Raw genomic sequence first — 23,471 nt, 5'->3', positions numbered from 1 at the left:
GTAGCGTGCGTTTTTCTCTGGATCGTAAGGTAGTTTCCCCCCACGTTTAGAAACATGCGTTCCGAGTATTTGGCTGCTATACATTTCCACGTGATCAGCCACTTCGTAGAGCTATCATTCGTGATACCCAGGTCTCTCCTGAAATCGAGCTACCTAGCTCAGTGGGCCTGACTTGGTAAAATAAAAAAAGTTGAGTTGAGAAAGTTGAGTTGTTATCTCTCGTGAGTCCACGTGAGCTGATTCCATCGCTCCATTTCCTCATTGCCCGCGTTCCATTTCTGTCTACATTTACCGACCAACACCCCCCCCCCAGTTAATGTACTAAAACGTACACACATCTAACATTTGAGTATGTACAAGGTAAAGAACAACGTTACAAGACACATGCGTCCGAGACTGTAAGACAAGACAAAGCAACAATATCGTGCCAATATCGTAAACCAAAACACGGCAACAAGTGCGAGTTTGTGTGCTTTAAGTTGGCTGATAGTAAAATGGTTGTTTTTACCACCCCCCCAATACAATACATTCATAAATACAAAACACAAACACACATGCACAGAGACAACAAAGACAACGATATCCTTATAGCCTTAACAGACCTTTGGGGGAAATGATGTTATACTAAGGGGTGGGTAGCCAGAACCACGCCCAACCGCCTTTGTCTCCCCAATGGCAACGTTTACATACCAGGTTACTAATTTGAGACCGAGTTGACCTAGAGGAGGCCCAGAACCGATTCAAATAATCGTCGCTGGTGTTGGTGGCCGCGAGCGAGAATCGAACCCGGGTGGCCCAGTTCGCTAAAACTACTGCACTCCCAGACGAGAAACAGCAAAACGCGCGTACGGTGCTCAGGCTCAACGATTAATCGATTTTAAGTCAAATAATAATTAATCGATTTCAAATCGAAATCGCAATTTGAAACAATGCGATCAGCAAAATCGAAAAGGCTGCGATTTGAAAAGTCCTATTACTTTCTTAGAATGCATATAGCAGTTCATATTTTGATGGCATCATGTGGCAATGCTCCATCACATGTTTTAAATCTATTACACAGTGAATATTGAACTGAAGCTTGACTTTAAAAAAAAAAATTCAATCGCAATATCTCTCGGAAAAATCGCAATGAGAATATTTCCCCCAAATCGTTCACCCCTACACAAAAGTGCCGAGATTCTCGGAGCTGTCGACACGCGCGTCAAGTGAACGCGGCGTTTCTCATCGAGTTGAGACGAGGTGGGGTGGGGTGGGGGGGCATTGGCCGCGTGTACCCACAGCGCACGCGTGCGCGCACGCACACACCATGTTTGCCCGTCCGTGTGGCCCGGGCGGTGTTTGCATTGGTGGTATCCGCGTGTAATATTGATCCTCTATCGGTGGTTCGGTTGTTTGCCTCCACGCCACGCACGCCCGCGCCTATCCAACTGGCAAAGGCAGCTGGCAACTGCAGCTGCGGCGTTGGGTGGGGGGGGGATAATAAACCCGGCTCGTAAAAGCGAATCCTGTCTCGAATCATTTCTGTCTTCGGCCAAACTTTCCCTTGCTCGGTGCCGAGTACGATTGTTATGGGGCTCTGTTAGAGATGGGGCATTGCCTGCCGCGATTGGAGGTGCGTGTGTTACGGATTGAGTGTCTTTTTTGTGGGAAGGGTTGATCGACCATACTTCACCACGCTGGTCAGTGCGGGTTGGTGAAGGGAGGACATTGAAACGATGTCAAGCGCTGTGAGTGGAGGCGCGCTCTATCAATATGCAATTAGATGAGATGCGTTTGTCACGCGGGTGGCCTTATGGTGGAGAGGGTGTTTGAGTATACTTCACCACGCTGGTCAGTGCGGGTTGTATGGAGCATTTTTCGTCTCGCCTCTAGCCGAGTAATTAGTGATCCGTTGCTGAATAAATAATAAGTAACCCTGTCCTCTATGGCTTTAGGAACTTGTTTTTTTTTCTTCGTCAAGTCAAAGGCAATGCCCGTCTCATTAACGATATTACGTCTAAAGATTACGCGTGCGTTTTTTTTCGTTGCTCTGACTAACGCACGTGACGAGTGGGGCGCAATTCCGTGTGATGTAGTCACAGCGCGGCTAAGTGGACTTTCGAGTGTCGATAGCACGTAGGATGGGAGATCACCACGCATAACAGGTGGCATAGGCCGCGGGTGCGACGTTGTCATTTCGTGGCGAACAAACGCAGGAGGGTCCGCTGCTTCGTCAACCCGCACTTGAGCAGAGGTGGTGACGTATGGTGAAAATTGGTGAAGTGTGGTGAAAATTGGTGGAGTGCGGTGAAAATTGGTGAAGTGCGGTGAAAATTGGTGAAGTGTGGTGAAAATTGGTGAAGTGTGGTGAAAATTGGTGAAGCGTGGCGAAAATTGGTGAAGTGTGGTGAAAATTGTTGAAGTGTGGTGAACATTGGTGAAGTGTGGCGAAAATTGGTGAAGTGTGGTGAAAATTGGTGAAGTGTGGTGAACATTGGTGAAGCGTGGCGAAAATTGGTGAAGTGTGGTGAAATTTGGTGAAGTGTGGTGAAAATTGGTGAAGTGTGGTGAAAATTGGTGAAGTGCGGTGAAAATTGGTGAAGTGTGGTGAAAATTGGTGAAGTGTGGTGAAAATTGGTGTAGCGTGGTGAAAATTGTTGAAGTGTGGTGAAAATTGCAATGATCCACTGCTGGGTGAAGACGATCAGCGTGGGGCGATGACCGCGACGATTTGTTTGACCATACTTCACCACGCTGTACCACACTGGTCAATGCGGATTTGTGAAATAGTGGAGGGAGGTGGGAGGGGTCTGCTCCCATGCAAGACTGCATCAGATATCGCTCGCCAACCATGTTAAACCGTGGCCGGGAATTGAACTCAGGTCACCACCGAGTACATCGTGTATGTTGTTCAAATGCATACACATACAGTAACTTCTAAATCTGCAATCGCGGCTTTATACATCCATCCAGAAAGGTTGCTCGAGTTCCTATACCGCTGCATATATATACTATACTAAAACGAACGTGGTAATTAGCTCTGTCCTTCGGCTGATTAAGGTGCGAAATAAGTTCAACATACACACATTCGTAGGTGATAAGGCTACGCTTTTGGAGGCAGACGCGTGCCTCCGTGCAGAATATAATAACCCAGGAACTTTGATCTGGAAACACGATTGCCTTCCAACTTCTCGGGGCTTGTAATTGCATGTTCCTTATTAATCCAGTAGATGTCAGCCGTTCACCTATGCTCGTTACAGAAAACGCGAATGATGTGTGGGTGGTGGGTGGGGGGGGAGTTAGAAAAAGGCTGCGTATTATATAACATAAAATCTGTACAATACGGTAGCATTTCTCATGCATTCATGCTGCGGTCAATTTTTTTTTTACTTCTGGTTGACCTCTGGCCAACTCGCACACAACGCTGTGTTTTATATGAAGCGTAACCACCGCCTACCGCATAGCTTCGACGATCGGGTCACCGCCCGCCATGGCTGTAGCCAATTATTTCTTGAACCTATAAATGCGCTAGGTATCCTCTTGTTTTTATGATTGCGTAAAGGAATGCATTGTTCACGCACGTTAATTGATGGTAGGGTCATTAATCACAGGACGTGATTGACGTTTTTTACTTTGCATTCAGCTCGACCCGTTTATGGAGTCGGCGTTTTTCTCCTCGGCCACGCTCGAGTTCGCTTTTCGCTTTCTTGATCGCCATCTCCGTCTTGCAGAAGCGGGGATACATTTTAAACGAACGAGGAACAAACCCCCCCCCCCCACCATCCGTTCCCTTTTCCTACCAACGTAAATGTCAGCGCTGGTCAAATAAACTATACAACGCGCAAAGAGTTCCTGGCATTTGCTTGTTTTTGTTTGTGTTGGCAGTAGTTTTCGTTAACGGCAGAACACACGAGCTGAGGAATGTACGTGGCCGAGTAATAATCGCGTAAGCGGATGGATTATCAACCGTAAGGAAAGAAACCCGATGATCCGTGATAAAATCCAACCCCCCCCCCAATCGGAAAAATAAAAAAAACAACCTCAGATGAATTCACATCACTGTCAAGTGCCAGTTAAAAGTATAGAGCCTAGTGCGTAAAATAATTGGACCCATTGTCTGTTGCTAACCGTAAAGTGAGCACAACACTGGCACTAATGTCTCTAATGTAATTATATTATCTTCGACACAGCGTTAGCAACCCATTTGGTTGCTGTGTTCACAATTGGCCGTACCATAAACTCAACCACCGCCATCCTCATCATCATGATCGTTATCATCATCATTGTCATCATCATCACCACCACCACCACTGGTTCCACGTCTGCAAAATGAAGACTTCAGGAGGTGGCGGTGGCTTATGTGCTATTGCTCAAGCGAAGCTGCGTGGAGCGTGGTTCTTGGAATCAAATCCCAGGGAATTCCTTGGGCTTCCGAGAGCCTTGGCGCAAGGAAACACGTCATGTTGACGCCCAAGTATTACTTTGAGAAATTAGAACAAGCTTTGCAATAAAGGATCCCGAAGCAGACTCTAAATAGCCTCTTGTTTTGAGCTCGCATTTTCCTATGAGGTCACGATGTTTGCATAAACTGTATAATGTATATAGACCAATTACACCTCCTAGGAAGTAGGAATATTACAATGAGTCAACTGTGTAGGTAACCTTCCTGCAGTAACCTTATACAGGTTTATATATAACTACCCATTCATTCTTTACGTTATCGTGCATAACTGCATCTTTAACCGCATTCATACCACTTAACATTTACATAACGTAGCCGAGATGAGGCTAACTAGAGACATGTTAGACTCTTTGTCCTAACGGAGTGGTAATCATCAATCATTTAATTGAACGTCCTATGGATATCACCATAATCCCACTCGTGTATTTCCTGTCGATGTCTTACAATGTTCGATGGTTGCAAAATGTCGTCGTTTGTATAAGCCCATCACCTTGCCATTGCTGTAATATCTGTCCATACGTCTACTGTACATCCCACCCCCCCCCCCTTGTCTTTCATAAAGCTTGGAAGTTATTCCAGTTATAAACATCCTTGCGGGATGTGTATATAGCGTGCAGATAAAGTGCTTCGCGGCTCATCCCATTCATCATCATCATCACAGGAGCGCGAACGACGTTTGATTGTGACAATATCGTGAACAGCCATCAACACATTTCAACTGCAACAAAAAAAACCGCATTCGTTATCTGGGCTCATTTGTCGACGCGGGCTTCGTCCCAATTCACGTTGATGACCGTAGGTGGCACGACAAAAGTGTACAACTATTACGTGGGACACTTAAAAAAACACACACACAACACACACGCGCGTACCGCTCTCAAAATTCCCTTGCTTTTTTTTGAGAGAGGGGGGGGGGGGTGCGGCGGTGTTTGTTTCTAATTCCCCGTAAGTCTATTTGTTTTACATTTTTAATCCGCACTCTGAAAATCGGTCGCAAATATCCGTCGCGCGCTGATCCCAGTAGCTATATGGTCCACGCAACAAGCCCATTGCGCGAACAGCGTGCGTTCGGCGGCGGTGACGCAAGCCGTTTTGGTAAAAGACGACGCCTTATATTGCGCTCCGTAGCGGCACATGTAGCAGCAGCGGCAACGCAGGAGAGGAGTTAGTGTTGGGTGCCAGGGGCGTTCGGAGCAGTGTTAGTCACTCCCAACCTGCAGCATTCAAATCCGGAACTTCCCGGCGGCCTCCATCACCACCACCACCACCATCATCATCATCGTCGTCTTTCACTCTCGCTCGCTCTCTCTATATATATCATCGACAGCATTTGTACAGCGGCGTCTCGTAACCGAGAGCTCAGATGCGGATTGCCGTGTCAACTCGATTTGTGGAGAAGCGTGAACGGTGTTCTGTAGTGCTAAATCTACCGCGAGGAAGCGTTCCATAAATCAAAACAAAGGCAGAGGAGGAGGAGGAAGGGGGGGGTGGTGGTGGTTTTGATATATGCGAAGTGGTAGTCCATTGCGCATGGACGAGCATTTCACTAATTATAGCTCTACCTGGCCGCGTGAAACTCAAACCCCCGACCAATCTTTCTCGCCGACAGCCGCGGCAAACGCGATCAAACAGCGTCGCTCGAACTCAACGATGCGCTCGGATTCTTGAAGTCTGCGCCGCCGACGGAGTCCGCAGTTTCGTTATGGATGTATTCAAGGCCGCTGCCGTTCTCCTCTGCTACGTCGCCTGCCTCTTGGAGCCGGACCTGGTTCGCGTGGAGGCGGCGGCGCTCAGCTCCCGCCACCGCATGACCTCCTCGCAGGCGAAAGGCGCTGCTGAGTCGGCGTCCAGGTCTGCGCCGGGTGCTCGAAAGGTGTCCGTGGGAACGGCTCATCATCATCACCATCATCATCATCAACACCACCATCACAGCCAGCAGCAGCAGCAGCAACAGCAGCAGCAGCGCGCCGGAGGAACGGCAGGAGCTGGAGCTCATCATGACCACGAGTTCCGCTGGAGTGGTCACAATGTGTCGGTGGTTCCGCACGAATACATGCTGTCCCTGTACAAAACACTGTCGGTCGCCTCCGCAGGCAAGGACATCAGTGCGAACACTATCACCAGCTTCGTCGACAGAGGAGAAGGTTGGTGCTGCTCTGAGTAGTTTTTTTTTCTGTCTCTCTCTCTCTCTCTCCACCTTCCACGCTTCTCTCCGGAGAAATATTCATATTGGTGTTTTGAGGTGTTATTGTTATTATATATATTTTTAAAAAAATCGGTTTTCATTGGCAATTGTTAGGACTGGCTAAACCAAGGTAAATATTCGCGAACGACTGAAACAAGAAACGCATTATGCGCTCTTAGGGTTGTTATCCGTGGCCCCGGTGAAAGGCCTTATAAGATCCACGCGTGCTATTCAATCACGGCGTGTCATGACGTGCGGCACGGCACGACAATGCCACCCTGGGATCGCTTTATTGCAACCCGGGCTCGTGATATCGCCGCAATGCAACCGAGCGCGCTGCTGTTTGTTTCCTCGAGAAGTTAAGGCGATGAGGGTTCGTCCGTTGTGAACGCTGCTTGCAGAGGGCGATTAGCAGCGTTGTTTACGGAGAGGTGCGTGGACATGCACACTCCACTGCTGGATGAGGTCTCCCACACGCCGCGCAGGCAGTGAAGGGTTGTGTTGCCCATACTTCACCATGCTGGCCACACTTCACCACGCTGGTCACACTTCACCACGCTGGTCATACTTCACCACGCTGGTCACACTTCACCACGCTGGTCACACTTCACCACGCTGGTCATACTTCACCACGCTGGTCACACTTCACCACGCTGGTCACACTTCACCATGCTGGTCATACTTCACCACGCTGGTCATACTTCACCATGCTGGTCACACTTCACCACGCTGGTCATGCTTCACCACGCTGGTCATACTTCACCACGCTGGTCACACTTCACCACGCTGGTCACACTTCACCACGCTGGTCACACTTCACCATGCTGGTCATACTTCACCATGCTGGTCACACTTCACCACGCTGGTCACACTTCACCATGCTGGTCATACTTCTCCACGCTTGTCATACTTCACCATGCTGGTCATACTTCACCACGCTGGTCACACTTCACCACACTGGTCACACTTCACCACGCTGGTCACACTTCACCACGCTGGTCACACTTCACCACGCTGGTCATACTTCACCACGCTGGTCACACTTCACCACGCTGGTCACACTTCACCACGCTGGTCACACTTCACCATGCTGGTCATACTTCACCATGCTGGTCATACTTCACCACGCTGGTCACACTTCACCACGCTGGTCACACTTCACCATGCTGGTCATACTTCACCATACTGGTAACACTTCACCATGCTGGTCACACTTCACCACGCTGGTCACACTTCACCACGCTGGTCATACTTCACCACGCTGGTCACACTTCACCACGCTGGTCACACTTTACCACGCTGGTCATACTTCATCATGCTGGTCACACTTCACCATGCTGGTCACACTTCACCACGCTGGTCACACTTCACCACGCTGGTCATACTTCACCACGCTGGTCACACTTCATCATGCTGGTCACACTTCACCACGCTGGTCATACTTCACCACGCTGGTCACACTTCATCATGCTGGTCACACTTCACCATGCTGGTCATACTTCACCACGCTGGTCACACTTCACCACGCTGGTCACACTTCACCACGCTGGTCACACTTCACCACGCTGGTCTCACTTCACCACGCTGGTCATACTTCACCACGCTGGTCACACTTCACCACGCTGGTCACACTTCACCACGCTGGTCATACTTCACCACGCTGGTCACACTTCACCACGCTGGTCACACTTCACCACGCTGGTCACACTTCACCATGCTGGTCACACTTCACCACGCTGGTCACACTTCACCACGCTGGTCACACTTCACCACGCTGGTCACACTTCACCACGCTGGTCATACTTCACCACGCTAGTCACACTTCACCACGCTGGCCAGTGCGGCTTGGTGAGTGCGATGCGAGTGATGTTTAAGGCACGACCCTCAACTTTATTCGGGTTTACTTAAAGCCACATGCCATGACATATGCAAGGGATGGGTTATCACGACTAACTGCGATGTAGTGTGAGGTTATATCAATGGTTGGTATTCTTTAACACAAGCAATGTGCTATTTCAATTCTACTTACTGAAATTAGAAACTTTTTATCGATGCATTCCACCTGCGACATTGTAATTGAAATCAATTTATCGCTGCAAGACAACTTTAAAAGAACAGAAAAAAAGCTGGTAGCGTACTGCGGGTTGCTTTGAATGCATTTGTTGTATATTATGCTGCGATGAGTTTTGATAAAGGAACTAGGGGGGCGACAGGTGAGTCTGAACGGGAACGTCTGAACGTGTTGGGTGAGGGGGCTGGCTGGCTGGTTCTCACCGCGATAGTGACTTGCAATTGGCGCTGTGAGAGAGAGAGAGAGACACAGACAGAGAGAGAGAGACACAGACAGAGAGAGAGAGACACAGACAGAGAGAGACACAGACAGAGAGAGAGAGACACAGACAGAGAGAGAGAGACACACAGTCTCGTGCACTGAAGCGAGGGGAGAGATGCGGCTGTGAGCGAGAGACCGAGCAACCGGTCGCATTTTATTTTATCTCCGTGGCAGCTCTTGCCCAAATCTGCAGTCGCTCCCCGTTGCCCTCTCCTCTTATCAGCGAGCGCTCTTATCGAATCGCGCATGCCATCGTTAATGCTCCCCGACTTGGCTCCTGAGCAACTTTCGATCGAAGGAGGTCTATCCTTGTCGGTATTAAGCTCGGGAGAAAACCAAAAGAATATATGTAGATCCGCCAACGTATTTACGGCGCATTTTTTTTTATTACGGCTGCGGGATTTAGTCAGTTAGTTACACGAACCTCTCGCGTCTTTCGACTTTTCTCACGTTTGTAAAATTAAGAAAGGAAAAAAAAACGGTTAACCTCCTCGGCCAATATTTCCCTGGTGCCCCCCCCCCCCCACGGTGCATCACCGCAATGTGTTTGCTTTATTGTTCGTATTATTTTTGGGTAACGTTACCGGTTTCATCGACTTGAAATGTTGGTGGTGGGCCCGTGGGTGTTTCACGGCGTCCGTCAATGCCCCGCTGGTGAACCTCGCGACAGAGAAAAAAAATTCCTCGCCGGCAACGCGGGCCTTAGAACCGCGCCTTCTGCCTTTCATTTGACGCTCCACAATCCCTTTGGATGACTCGATCGAATTTAGCGTCGGCAATTCTACCACTCTGCGTTGATTATCGAAGAAAATGTAAACTGCAGGATACTAGACTTCGCACCCCACCCACCCCCCGCCGCCCCACACCGACGCGCAGATTGTATAAGAGCGCATTGATTGACTGCCGTGTTTTGCCGCGGGTATATTTTATTTGGCAAAAAACGACTCAAGAGCGTGCGTCAAGGAGTCGGGGCTCCGTCCCTGAGAGGAAGTGGGAGCAGGCTTGCACGCAATCCAAACGTCTCGTTATATAGCGCCCCGTGGCATGCGTGCGTCCTATACGATCGCGGCCAAATTTAGCGGCTCGCTATAAATAACACATCCTACATGAGACTTGAGAAGGAGGGAAAAATAATAGAATTCCCCGGGCAATTGCAAGTCTCCGTACGTTACCATGTTGCAGTGGTTCATTGTCCATTCTGTACCTGCGCAAGCCGAAACGCAACATGTTGACGTGTTAATAGCGTGTGCGTAATTGCGATGCTATTATTCATAATTTGGTATGCGCTGTACCCACAATTTAATCACCGTGAACGCACTCGCATCTTGTTGGATCTTGGGAGCTGAGCGGAGATGGGTCCCTGGCGAGCGCTTGTATGGGTAAACCACCCATACAAGGCTTGCCAGGTGGTATAGGCGCCGGGGCTGGCGATGTGTGGGCAGGAGATGGCAGTGCTGAGTGTTGTTCCCCATTCGTGTGCGTGGTGGGGTTTTCTCCGGGTTCCCGGCCACGCGAAGTCAAACTCCCATCGTTGATGGGCACTCACGGACAAACCCCTCCTTATGTAGAAGGCGCCCTCTCAAAACAGAAGTCTGGGAACCCCGTCGGGTTTCTATGCGTAAAACAATTGGCATCAACTGAGTGATACTCAACAACTTGATGCGCGCATCGCCTTCATGAATGGGAAATTTCAGAAAAGCCACAGCAGTGCGATTGTTGGCATGCGACCCAACCAATGGGCCAAAGATTAGACCCAGAGACACATAGAGACGCACAAAGACTCACAGAGATGCATTGAAGGCAAGCCGCAGTGCAATTGTGGCCATGCAATCTTAATTTTAGAACTTTCGTGACTGCAGGAATTATTATTTGGTTCTTTCGGTTAAGTCACGTCTAAAGATAAAATAATAAATTAAATTAAATAATAGAATACGACGTTTCGATTGCAACACAAGCCTGATGATGATTGCTTGTGTTGCAATCGAAACGTCGTATTCTATTATTTAATTTAATTTATTATTTTATCTTTAGACGTGACTTAACCGAAAGAACCAAATGTGGCCATGCACCCCAAACTATGGACGATATAGTGAACCACTGTAGTCTGAAACTCCTGCAACGTATCAGGACGAATAACACACCTACACGAACTCTCTCCTTGAAGCCCTCTGCTGCCTGGCAGACCTCGACATTGGCTTTCAGCTCCCGAACACATCGCTGCACGCCATCACGCTCAAGAATAGGAATCTCCATTAAAGGGCCCCGGGGGGGGCGGGGGGGGCATTGGCAGAGGTCGCAAACGGGTTTTGATTCCTTACCCGTACCCGTACCCGGCCGCACCCGTTCCCTACCCGTACCCTACCCAAAATGAGTGACAAACGGTTACTCACCAGTGACTCACGGCCTACCCGTACCCGGCCGCACCAGGGTCGCAAACGGGTACCCGTACCCGGCGTACCCGGCCGGGTACGGGTAGCCGGGTATCGGGTAGGGTACGGGTATTGGGTAGGGTACGGGTATCGGGTACCCGGTTGCGACCTCTGGGCATTGATCATCATCATCATGAGTAAGAAAGCCGTCGTCACCGTAACCGTTTTATATTCTTAGGTTTTTTTCGGTAAAGTCACGTAGGTAAAAAATTAAAATTAATAAAAGTAAAATATTTTATTTTACTTTTATTAATTTAAAAAAACCTAAAAATATGAATCCGTGCAGTCACGAAAGCTTCAAATCTGGAAGTAACCGTTTGAATTTCGCAGTTCACCGCTGAGGACGGCAGGTGGCGGTTTGAGTGGCGTGTGTGCCAATTGTTGCGTTGCGTGGAGGTGGCGATGCTGGCGGTGTGTGCGGGGGACGCGCCGGTCAATGTAAACAGTCAACATTGCCCGCATCGTCTGTGCCGGGCAACAGCAGCAGCAGCAGAAACCACCTCGCCCGTAGCTCTTGCCGCTGTGCACAATGCACGTGTGCTTTATTATTTAACCCCCCCCCTATCTCTCTCCCTGCGCGAATAACAGCAAGCTGTGCGAGAAAACTGTATCGTTTTTTGTGTGAAAAATATAAAACATATACAAATGATGGACGGACTTCTAGAATTCCTTTACGGAAGCGTATTTGATTGAACGCGTGTCGTTCAATGACCGCACGCCCATTGGAAATGGATTGATTGATCGATGGTATTTATTTGCGGGGGGTAGGGAGAAGCCTCGCCAAAAACAATGAACCCGTGTGTAATTACTGGCTCTTGTGCACGTAAATGCTACTCGGAGGAGTGGAGCGATGGTGGCTCAGAGGTTGCCGTAGTGCGCTGCGAACTCTAGGAACCTGAGTTCGACTCACGGCCACGGCTTGCGTGAGTTTGGCGACCGGTCAAAGCTCCCCCCCCCCCCCTTTCCCCCATACATACCCCCATCACCCCACCGCCCCCGTCCATTAGCTACCACGCTCTGATCAGCGTGAAGTGTGGTCAAACAACCCTGCTAGACCGACGCGGTGTTGGGGATGCCTTCCATTCGGCAACGGGTTGACAAATGATTGCGCACGTACGGGAGCCCATTGAGACCAGACGCCTATATATACATATATTTATGTTTTTGTATCTGCTATCAAGGGAGACATGTGAACACTGTATAAAACGACAACCCCAGTCTTAATAAAAACAAATAAAAAAACGATTAAAGCATCAATAAAGAAATAATAATAGTTTGAATGAGAGAAAAAAAATCGCATCTACGAAGCGCGTTGGGGCATTTCAGCGTCTGAAGTTTACGGCAAATAGTCCAGCCACAGGGCGATCCATTTATAGATGCCCCAACTTATTTCAAACCGGCCCCTCGCTCCGTTCGCAGCAGGTGATTGCACGCTGCGAAAATCCGATGCCTCCGTGATCTCACGGAGATTGTTACATTATTCATCGATATTCCTATTGAGAATACTGGGAGGCAATTGTTGCTTTCGCTTTTTATTGTAACTATTATTTAAGCAGTGGGATATCTGCGAATGGTTAACCCGCTAATATAGCACATATTTAAGCGGAAATCAGTGATGCGTCTTCAAATAAATAAAACAAATATGATTAGTCCGTCAGCCTATTGACTTCCCAGACCCGCGTTAGCCAGCAGCGTTTGTTTAAGCCAGCGCACTCAACAGTCTGGAATGGTTTCGGTCTACTGAGTCTCATCAGCAAGAGCGAGGCTTCTTTCTACAAATGCTGATGGGTTACCGCCACCACCACCGCCACAATGCGTTAATGGCAAGATCACCCCTTCCGTACGTCCGATGTGGGAACTTGTCACAACCGCTGGTCCATAAAGTTCGTTCATAGAGAGCGGGAGAGCAATTGAAGATACATTCAATCTTGATTTGAAGCTTTCGTGACTGCAGGAATCCATACTCTAGACACATTCACTGACACATTGCGTCCGTGCTTAGCACTAAATTAAACACTGTCCAATTCTGTTCACATGCGGATGATTCCAGCGATGACATATAGCATCGTTGCAGCTGAAATATGTGTGGGTTTTTTTGTTGTTGTTTCAAGAGGTTATTGCTAAATTTCAAGCTAACGCGCGAAAATCTGCGTCTATGTTTATGTTTCATCGTGTGTTGAAATCTACGCTGGCTCTTCGGGCTCAATAGATGCGGCAATTTACTGCGATGTGTGTGCGTTAAACAACTCGTAAACATCTCTCGTAAGGCGCGCAAGCACACCGAGGCAATCCACCTTCGTTCTTTCAGCACGTCAAATACATTTGTTGTGTTTTAGTCCATTGACCTAATTATTGTTATTGGTCTTCTGGAATTATTTCAGCAGCAGCAGCAGCAGCATTTGTATCCGTTTCGTCCAGTGTGCGTGCATGTTGACTTTAAGCACACACGCACACACAAGCAGTATGTACGTCTGCGTTATGAAACATTAACGTATATGGTTCAATTGACATTGCATGTTTAAGACTGAGCGTACATTACGATCGGATGTATCCTTGAAAACGAAACCTAAACGCGAGCGGCGATAAAGCGCTCCGCGCGGGGTGCGTTAATCACAATGCCACCATCCGAGTGTCAAACATTGCATAGCACCATCAACGAGAATACGTTTGCCCGAGTCACGCTTTTGAACACCGCGAACAAACCTCGAAGCGCGAATTTAGCGTCGGATTTTTGCACTATTCCGTTGTGCGTTTAAAATTGTTATTTCTTAACGTCTCGCGAACGGGTTATTTTGTGCGCGCGCGTGTGTGAGAGAGAGAGCTTACTTACTACGATACAGTATATAAACATACATACATCTGCTCACTCCCAGAACTGCGGAGTTGCAAGAAACTGTTATTTAGACGTCGTTCGTTTAACTAAAAGAGACAACAGCCAACCTTCCACAGAAAAAAAAAATATGTATTCGATCAGGCTGTGCGTGTATCGTACGTAAATGCATCATTGTATGCGCGTAAGTTAGAGTTCACGTCGGTATCGACGACGGTCGTTTGATTTCCTTGGGAGCAGAGGCGCTTATCAGTCGCGAGCTATCTCACACTCATCTTGTGTGGGAAAGGGATGGCGTAAGCAGCATCACCATCATCATCATCTCTGTCTCGTGTGTGCGTGTGTACTCTTGGGGAGCGGTGGTGTAGCGGTTAGCGCGCTGCGCTACGAACCAGGCGATGCGAGTTAGATTCCCGCTCACGGCCAACACCGGTGACAAATCTCTGAACCGGTCATGGGCCTCCCGAGGTCGACTCAGCCACAACTGAGTACCTGGTGCGGTGTGTCAGCATCGCCCACTGGGGAGACAAAGGCGGTCGGGCGTGGTGCCGTGCCGGCCTTCATAGGTGCTCGCTCAGAGCACTTGCCCCACCAGTATGTCAAGGCTACACGGGGGGGGGACTTTGTCTTTGTCCTACGATTTGCCCGATTCTTTTTTTTTTGTTCCAACGAAATTCCGGCAAATAATTGTTTTGCCGTAATCTTGCAACAAACATCGCATTTCCCTAAAACTCTCCCTTTTTGGCGCGCGTCTCTCTCGCTCGCAAGCTAACAACACGCGAATGTCGTGCTAGGTGGGTGTCGAATCATGAACATCATCTGACGAACTACTCCGACGACGTTCGCTTATCAACGGATGCGCTCTAATCTGATGCCATTTATTTTGGAATGCGGAATTATCTGGCGAGGTGAACGCACGCCCGTTAATGAAGAAATACGCAAACAAATAAGTAATAACCGGGACGCGCATTTTTATCTTGTTTATTTGTATTTGTACGTAGACTTAAATTTGCGCGTATGTGCTGTGTATTTAAACAACAACAATAACAACACAAACCGATCGCAAATCAATCCGTTACCGATTTGCCATTGTTTCCTGACGAATGAACGTGACGGTGATTTTATTCGGTGATTCCCACCACACACTCGCAATAGACGCGCGTTAGAGGAGTTCATGAGAATTATAATATGTATGGATGTTTACTTTAGACTGAACATTTTCAATATACATCGCAGCATTGCCATTATCGCTTTAAACCAAACAAAAAAACCCAGTGTGTCATGTGGACTGTATACAACATTCATGTCGGTTCATACTAAAGTCGCTATTCTTTTGAGCCCGTCATTAATATATGTTGGAGCAAAATGCAAAATAACATTTTCGAATTCGTTTGCACTAAACACCATTGTGGAATCAACACTATTGGTCCGCACGATATATGCCTACACAATATACTCGGTAGATGTATACTGTTGTCAAGCAACGCGTTCTGTAGTTCCCACGTTACGACTCCGTATTGCAAGCGTCCGATTTTTTTAAAATAGCCCCCCCGTAATAATTTTTGCAAATGATTCATTTCGGCAAATATGCCCTTAAGATGCGACTACGTGTAGTAAGTTGAAAACAATGATGTGTGAGTAATGATATGTCTTATACACGAGCAATCGATAAGACATAATCAGGGCATGAGCAGGGCATGCGAACAATTCATACCTGATTTCCGCTTACGCTAAAATCCAGTATTTATTATTTATTTCCAAGAGACTTTCCCTTAATTCACCTTATATATAAAAATAAACTATTGACACGTGTTCCGCCTCTCAGTCTTGCATATTATCGGCCAGTTGCTCTCACATTTAACCCACTGCGAAGCTTCTTGTGACGTATAAGCGAGCGGTGGTGCAGTGGTTAGCCCCACCGTGCTCACGAACCCGTCCTAACTGAGTTCGATTCACAAATACGTACGGCTAATAGCGGCGGCCGAGTGATAGCTAAACCGGTCCATTTAATCCACGCACATTGACTCGCGTGATGAAGTATGGTCAAACGAGACTCTTCACCAATACATGGGGACGAGGCTTTCTTTCAGCAGAGGATTAACAAACGGCGAAAAGTCACTCGTGTTTAACAAATCACTAGATTATATGAGCGGGGCAAAGAGCATATTATATTTCGTACGTGCAGTTTTTTGACGGCTCGAGTTTTCGTTTAAGCAAACGGAATACATATGCCACGTGCCATTTCATACGTAATCTCTCCACGGTTCTGTATTTATATGGCCTCACATAGTATACACTATAACCACTTGCATGTTTTATACTGTAATGGTTAAGTTGGATTTATTATTTACATTATCGTGATCACGTCCAACAATTGCCTTGAGCATCAAAGTGCAGGATATAATCATTGCCTCGCAGCGCTTGCATTCGATGAATACGCTACTGTGGATTCATGAGTTTATTTCAAATAGCCATTTCTATAATGCACCATTTGGCATGATGTTTTCATTGAAATGCATTAAAACGTACAACGCATTTACGATATTTTTGATGTATTGCATGTGGAATTTTAATAACCCCCTTTAAGTAAATATAGGCATGGAACAACCCACAGGCCTATTATAATTGCCCAGCTAAAATAATGCATTAAAGAGAAAGCAGGGCATTTTAAAAAGAGACCGCATACACATATATGTTGCACAGCGAGGTATGTAGCTCCATATAATTCATTGCATATGCAATGTTCATTTCATAAAACGCATGAACATTAACCGTAGAGAAACTTGTCCTCAACGGTAAAAACTAGATAACACATTCGCTGTATCTGCATCTCCATTGCTTGCCATGTTACTCGAGTTCGCTGATATGCACACAGGACAAATCTGATAAAGCAGAACTCGTACTCGATCGAAGCACAGGCCTAATTGCATCTGCAAAGCACGAACAAAGCAACGAATCCACAAAACATGCACCAAACCATGCACCGAACACACACACACACAACCCACGGATGACACGCACGCACATCGAGCAAAACCAATGCGTTCGGATTAGCGCTACCAATTAGACATTTCTCGCTATCGTTAAGTAACGCCTTGTTGTTTCGAATGTCTTTTCAGATGGGAGCTCGGTACGTAGACAGAGGTATTCCTTTGATCTTACAACGCTATCCCGACAGGACGACCTGATTAGCTCTGAGTTCCGAGTCCTTCGGAGATCGCCCGAGGAGCCCCAGAGAACCTCCCGCATGGGAAACCTCGTGTCCCTCAAGCTCTTCCTGTGCCCGACCACCTCCCGTGCCCGCGAGCTGCTGCTCGACTCGCGCGCCGTCGACCTCCTCGACAAGAAGCTGCCCAGCTGGGAGGTGTTCGACGTGAAGGCCGCCGTGGAGAGAGTGTACAACGACACGTCCGTCACGTCGCTCTGCCTCGACCTGGAGGTGTCTTCGGAGAGCTCGCGGATCGTCACGGAGGGGCGCTACGTCGGCTTTTCCCGGAAGGGGCGCCGGCCTCAGGAGAAGGCGCTCATGGTCATCTCCAGCCGGGCGCACAAGCGGGGCAACCTCTTCAACGAGATCATCGACAAAGGGAAGGCGTCGCACGGCGGAGGGGACGGCGATTCGCACGAGAAAATCAGAGGAGCTGTGGACGTCGTGGGCAGAACTCGAAAGAAAGATGAAAGCGAAGAAGTGTCCCTAAAATCTGGACATCGTCATCAGTTAAATAAGAAGATTGGCGGCAGAGCGGACAGTGATCAAGCTAAAGGCCGGGCGCCAAAGCAAAGCGGGGGCAAGACTGGGTCACTGCCCCGCGGCAAAGCTTCCCAGAAATTACGTAAAGGGGAAATTGATCCAGCTGACTCTGATCCACAGTACCGCAGAAAAAGGACACCCCTGGCCAATCGTCCTGGCGGCAAAGGACATAACAAGAAATCTAAGTCTCGGTGCAGTAAGAAGCCGCTGCACGTTAACTTCAAGGAGCTGGGCTGGGACGATTGGATCATCGCTCCGCTAGATTACGAAGCGTACCACTGCGAGGGCGTTTGCGATTTCCCCCTGCGTTCGCACCTCGAGCCCACAAACCACGCGATCATCCAAACGCTGATGAACTCCATGAATCCCGACTCGACACCGCCAAGCTGTTGCGTGCCGACCAAGCTGAGCCCCATTAGCATACTCTACATTGACTCGGGCAACAATGTTGTCTACAAGCAGTACGAGGACATGGTTGTGGAGTCTTGCGGTTGCAGGTAGCCCGAAAGAAACCATTGAAAGAGCCAGAAGACTCCAGTGACGGACAGTGACTTGACGTCACACGTTAGCGCGTAATCTGTTTTGTGGAAGGAAAGGCAGCTTCTGTTATGGTTCACCACACGCCAGCTCCAGTCATGTCATCGAACGACTGAAATTTAAAAGGATAAGACATTCTTGAAGTGCGGTGGTATCCTACAGCAAGTATGTTGGGTTCATTTGCTGTGGATACTGTAGCACTAAGGGTAGCTACTGACAGACATTGATGTATATTTGATAAACGGAGCTCACTTAAAAGTATGTGCGTAGGCAAACTTTTGTTTTTTTGTTTAAACTATTGACAAAAACGCAACTCGACGGAACCCATTGCAAGGAAAACCCACCCGCTTGGAAGGAAAGTGACAAACGACCGACGAAAAAAACGTAAGGCATCGCGCTTCCACGCGCGCGCTGCTTGCACAGATGATTTTCCAATTGTGGAAATATTTTATGGAAAGAAAAAGGACCGTCCGTCCGTCCCCCCCCCCCCCCCCCCCGAAATTCGCGGAAGAAGTTAAACGTCGTGCGCGCGGTTCTTTCTTACAGCCACCTGTTTAAACAGTGGACCGACTTTACTGAGACGGGACCATCGGCAAAGAGCAAATGCTGCGGAGATAAGGCTGGCATTGCCTATGCGAAGTCCTTTGGACAGCAGCTGCTGAGGACAAGGGGGGGGTGGGTGGGGAAGTTGGGCTGGCTGGCACGCCATGCCTTACGAGCAAGCCTAAATACTGTTTAACTTTGTTTATAGCCTGGAGCCATGCCATGTAATTATCTGTCTGTAAAGAGAGCAAAAGGAGGGGAGGGAGGGAGCCTTGCGTGCATCTCCGCGCAAGTTGGCAGAGGGAGAGAAAAAAAATTGTGGGTAATTTTATTATTTTGTTTCTGGTGGGTTGGTGATTGTGCACACTGGGAAGACTGGACAATGAGCTCAGTGAATGGACCCTCAACATTTGCCAAGGAATCAATGTTTGATTGCTAGTGGCAATTGCCACAACGTCGCCTGTGTTTTACGAAGAAAAATCTTGTTTTGAAAGAAAAAAAAAACCCTGCGTTATGTTTTTTTTGCAGGCTGCAACACAGCACATGGCCCAGCAGTGTCATAACTGCGGTTATTTTTATGTTTTTAACATTAAACTACACTGAAAAAAAACCAATGGATCTGGTTGAAAATAAATCGTACCTTGCTTTAACAAAAAAAATATCACACAGAACGCAAATTTAAAAGTTGACTTCCAGTTTTCCAGTACATTAGCAATAATAAGTGTCTGTAGATTATTATTTTGACAAACATTACAGAGACTGTATAAAACACAGCATAAAGAAAAATACTGCTGGTACACTTAAAACTAGATGGAAGGCCCTCTCTTTTAAACACTTTACAACACCACCGTACAATAGCGAAACTCATCAGCAAAGTGCAGATATTCTTAAGTTTTTTCGGTAAAGTCACGTAGGTAAAACATTAAAATTAATGAAAGTAAAATAAAACAAAACAAAACAAAAAAATAAAATTCACGACGTTTCGGAGGCAACACAAGTCTCCGTCATCAGGTGGGACCGTCACCGCCGAATTAGCTGCATCAAGTGAGGCTATGATTCAAGAATGCAGCTAATTCGGCTGTGACGGTCCCACCTGATGACGGAGACTTGTGTTGCCTCCGAAACGTCGTGAATTTTATTTTTTTGTTTTGTTTTATTTTACTTTCATTAATTTTAATGTTTTACCTACGTGACTTTACCGAAAAAACCTAAGAATATGAATCATTGCAGTCACGAAAGCTTCAAATCTAGAAAAAAGTGCAGATATTTTGAGTGCCTCCACAGTTTGCCCATGTTTGGTGGAACCTCCGGCCGATGTGTTTCGTTATGTTACAGCTAATAGTAGAGTGACCTAAGGACGTTTCTGTGTTTTATCAGTGCATTTGATACACGCGGTGTTATAAACAGTGTTTATATATTGTCGACATATAGAAATTATTACTTTAATACATGCAATAGTTCTCTTTGCTGTTATAGACTATTTATTTTCTGTTTATAACAATATAACTTTTCGTTGTTGTTGCTGTTGTTGTGCTGGAATGGTAACAAATGTAGAAGATTAAATAATAAGGTGGGCAGAGACAAAAAAACACAATCAGTCCGTAAAATATAATTTAATAAATGGCTCAATTCTGGGCTGTAATGTAGACAAAATGCACATGTAATTTGATTTAATGCACTGTTTCATGTTTGTCCTTTGAGTTGTACATACTGTGGATTTCTGTGGATTGACATGTATTATGCTTTATGTAATAGAGGTGGCCATTTATATTTTTTTCCCAGAATGCGTTTTGTATACATGGTATATTACATTCCTTTTTTTAAAATGCACTCGTATAATTTTAATTGACGTATCACAACGCTGCACGGACTCCACACGCCACGATGTAGACCAATGCACACTCACAAGGCAACATCTTTGACAATACTCACCTGAAGCTCTTCATGCTCAACGTATGGAAACAAAAAAAACAACTGTACAAAAAAATAAACAGTCTTGTGATTTCTTATTTAAGATTTTTTTTAACCATGTTAGAGTAAGAAATCATTTATAAATATATTATATAAAAAAAGTTGCTATCCGTAGTAATTGATCTGTTTTATATTTACGCAAATTTTGCAGATGAAAAAAAAACACCCCGAGATTTTAATTTCCTGTAACTTATTTGTTAATTACGACTTTTTTGTTTGTTTGTTTAAAGAGTGGATATGCTAGTTTGCCAAAACTGGGAGGTGTTCCAAACAGAAGGGTGCACACAAGCTGATGAGACAGATACAAACATTTAAATAAACCTGAGGTTACGGCAACAACAACAAAAAACATTGCATGCATAAGATAGCCAGCCAGTCCACTAACCACATCGAGTAGCTTTCAAAAGTCTGCTTAGATCTTCACGGATGAGCTGCTCAGTTTTTTCGTGTTGTTTGGCACAATGTCTGGATACTTTGTTCCACGTGCTTGCCGGTAGCGTCATCTTCTTCTTCTGCAGAACTCGATTTGAAGCTTTCGTGACTGCAGGACTTACTCTTTGGTTCTTTCGCTGAAGTCACGTAGAAAGAAAATAAATTAAATAATAGAATACAACGTTTCGATTGCAACACAATCAATCGTCATCGGGTAGAAAGCAAACCTAGTAAACTTAGAAATACAATGCAATACAACACAGAGAGTCGGCTAAAACAACAGTCAACACCCTACCTGGTTGATTACGTTCACCCAAAGATTGCAAAATTTTAGAGTCCAGTAGCTGAAGTAACTCCCAAAATGTAACCATTAAACGACTTGATATATAGTTTACTAGTTACATTAGCGTACGCTGTGTTTATTATAACGAAACTATATCAGTGTGAATTTCGATTTAAAGCTTTCGTGACTGCAGGGATTCATCTTCTTGGTTCTTTCGGTAAAGTCACGTAGAAGGGAAGTAATAAAATAAGAAAAATAAAACATAATAAAATAGACATCTGTCTCCCCGACAGACCTGGTCTTCACCTGAGGACGGCTGCTTGCGTTGTGGCCGAAACGTCGTGAGAATTATTTTATTATGTTTAATTTTTATTATTTTGTTATTTCCCTTCTACGTGACTTTACCGAAAGAACCAAGAAGATGAATCCCTGCAGTCACGAAAGCTTTACATCGAAATTTATCTCAATGTGGTCCATACAACGGCCCACTTAATGGCACGCTTGGGCTATGAATCCAGGTGAGCTGAGTTAAATTCGCGGTCATGGCTAACATTTGGTGCGTAAGTAATTTCCGCACCGGACCTGAGCCTCAGAATTCAATTCTTGACGATTCTCCCAGAACGTGGAGCGAGACGCTTGGACATAATGCCGAACAGCACCATGGTTAGCCTGACAACACAGAGGAGAGCTACGAGTAACTGCGAATTAGTCGATGCTATTTTTTGCAAATGGTAAAACGACCTCAGGTGTAATATAATCAAGATTTCAATAAGCAGGCTTAAATTATACAGAGGATCGATGAAGATGGCATCTTTACTCTCTCTGATCCGTGTCTACAGTCGATATGGGAAACATTTTACGAGGTACGTTCTTGAAAGCGCGTTATCATTTGGCGCAAACAGCACGGGACCTCTGTTGGCGAATGCCATCACTCTATACGGCGAAGAGAGACGTTAACTTATCATTGTTTCGTCGAGGGCAGGAGTTGTAGATGCAGAAGTGAAGTTGCAGAGGGATATATCACCCGTAAATAAAGGTTTTTATGGGGGGGGTTTTGAGGTTGCGTAAATATGAATGTGTCGTTAACCCACCACCACATGACACGGGCAATTAGTAAGAAAATTGGTTGCTACTTCAGCGCACCGGTGCATGTGTTTAAGAGTACACCCACAACATTTACAATTCGAGTTAGACGTTTCGCATGGTGATTACAACCAGCTTCATCAGGCGTTTTTCCAGAATTGTGAACAAGTCAAACCGTTACTAATTGGCTGTGTTGGGTGGTGGTGGGTTAACGACACATTTATATTTTACGCGAATCTCACTCAAAACACCTTGATTTTGAATAATACTGGTGTTGAACGGATAGATCACCACATCATTTGCACTCCGATGCCCCCTCTCATCCACGCCCGAAATAATCTACACGGAGGGCTCGCTCAGTGCCAAGAAGAGATGTGATCTAAGGCGAGGATGATGAAAAAAACAATCTTTGTGATGTTTCCCTGTGTGCTGCCCTCTTCACGAACCATCGATTTCCATCGTGTTTTTTTTCTTCCTAATCCCATGCCATCACACTTATTATATCTCCATAACGCATGGCGGTGAGCAGTGATTGCAATTAAACAAGTTCAAACAATCATCGCGGTGACGTGCCAAGTCGTCTTGATTTTTTTTTTCGTGGCAAAAACACGGACGTAAAAAAAAACCTGCGATTTTATTCTGGGTTCACACTTT

General features: G+C 46.5%; 1 protein-coding gene across 1 annotated transcript; it reads left to right on the top strand.

The window, feature by feature from the left end:
• The first annotated feature begins 5,583 nt into the window (after nucleotides 1-5,583).
• Nucleotides 5,584-18,489, top strand: LOC144722374 (growth/differentiation factor 6-A-like). Its single transcript, XM_078600585.1, has 2 exons — nucleotides 5,584-6,585; nucleotides 17,337-18,489. Exons 1-2 carry the CDS (start codon nucleotides 6,144-6,146, stop codon nucleotides 18,467-18,469), a joined length of 1,575 nt encoding a protein of 524 aa, XP_078456711.1. The 5' UTR covers nucleotides 5,584-6,143; the 3' UTR covers nucleotides 18,470-18,489.
• The last annotated feature ends 4,982 nt before the right edge of the window (nucleotides 18,490-23,471 follow it).

The sequence above is a fragment of the Lampetra planeri genome, chromosome 14, assembly GCF_965212315.1.
Source record: "Lampetra planeri chromosome 14, kcLamPlan1.2.h2, whole genome shotgun sequence".
Classification (NCBI taxonomy): Eukaryota; Metazoa; Chordata; class Hyperoartia; order Petromyzontiformes; family Petromyzontidae; genus Lampetra; species Lampetra planeri.
The sequence above is the reverse complement of the archived record's forward strand: the minus strand, read 5'-3'. Positions and strand labels throughout refer to the sequence as shown.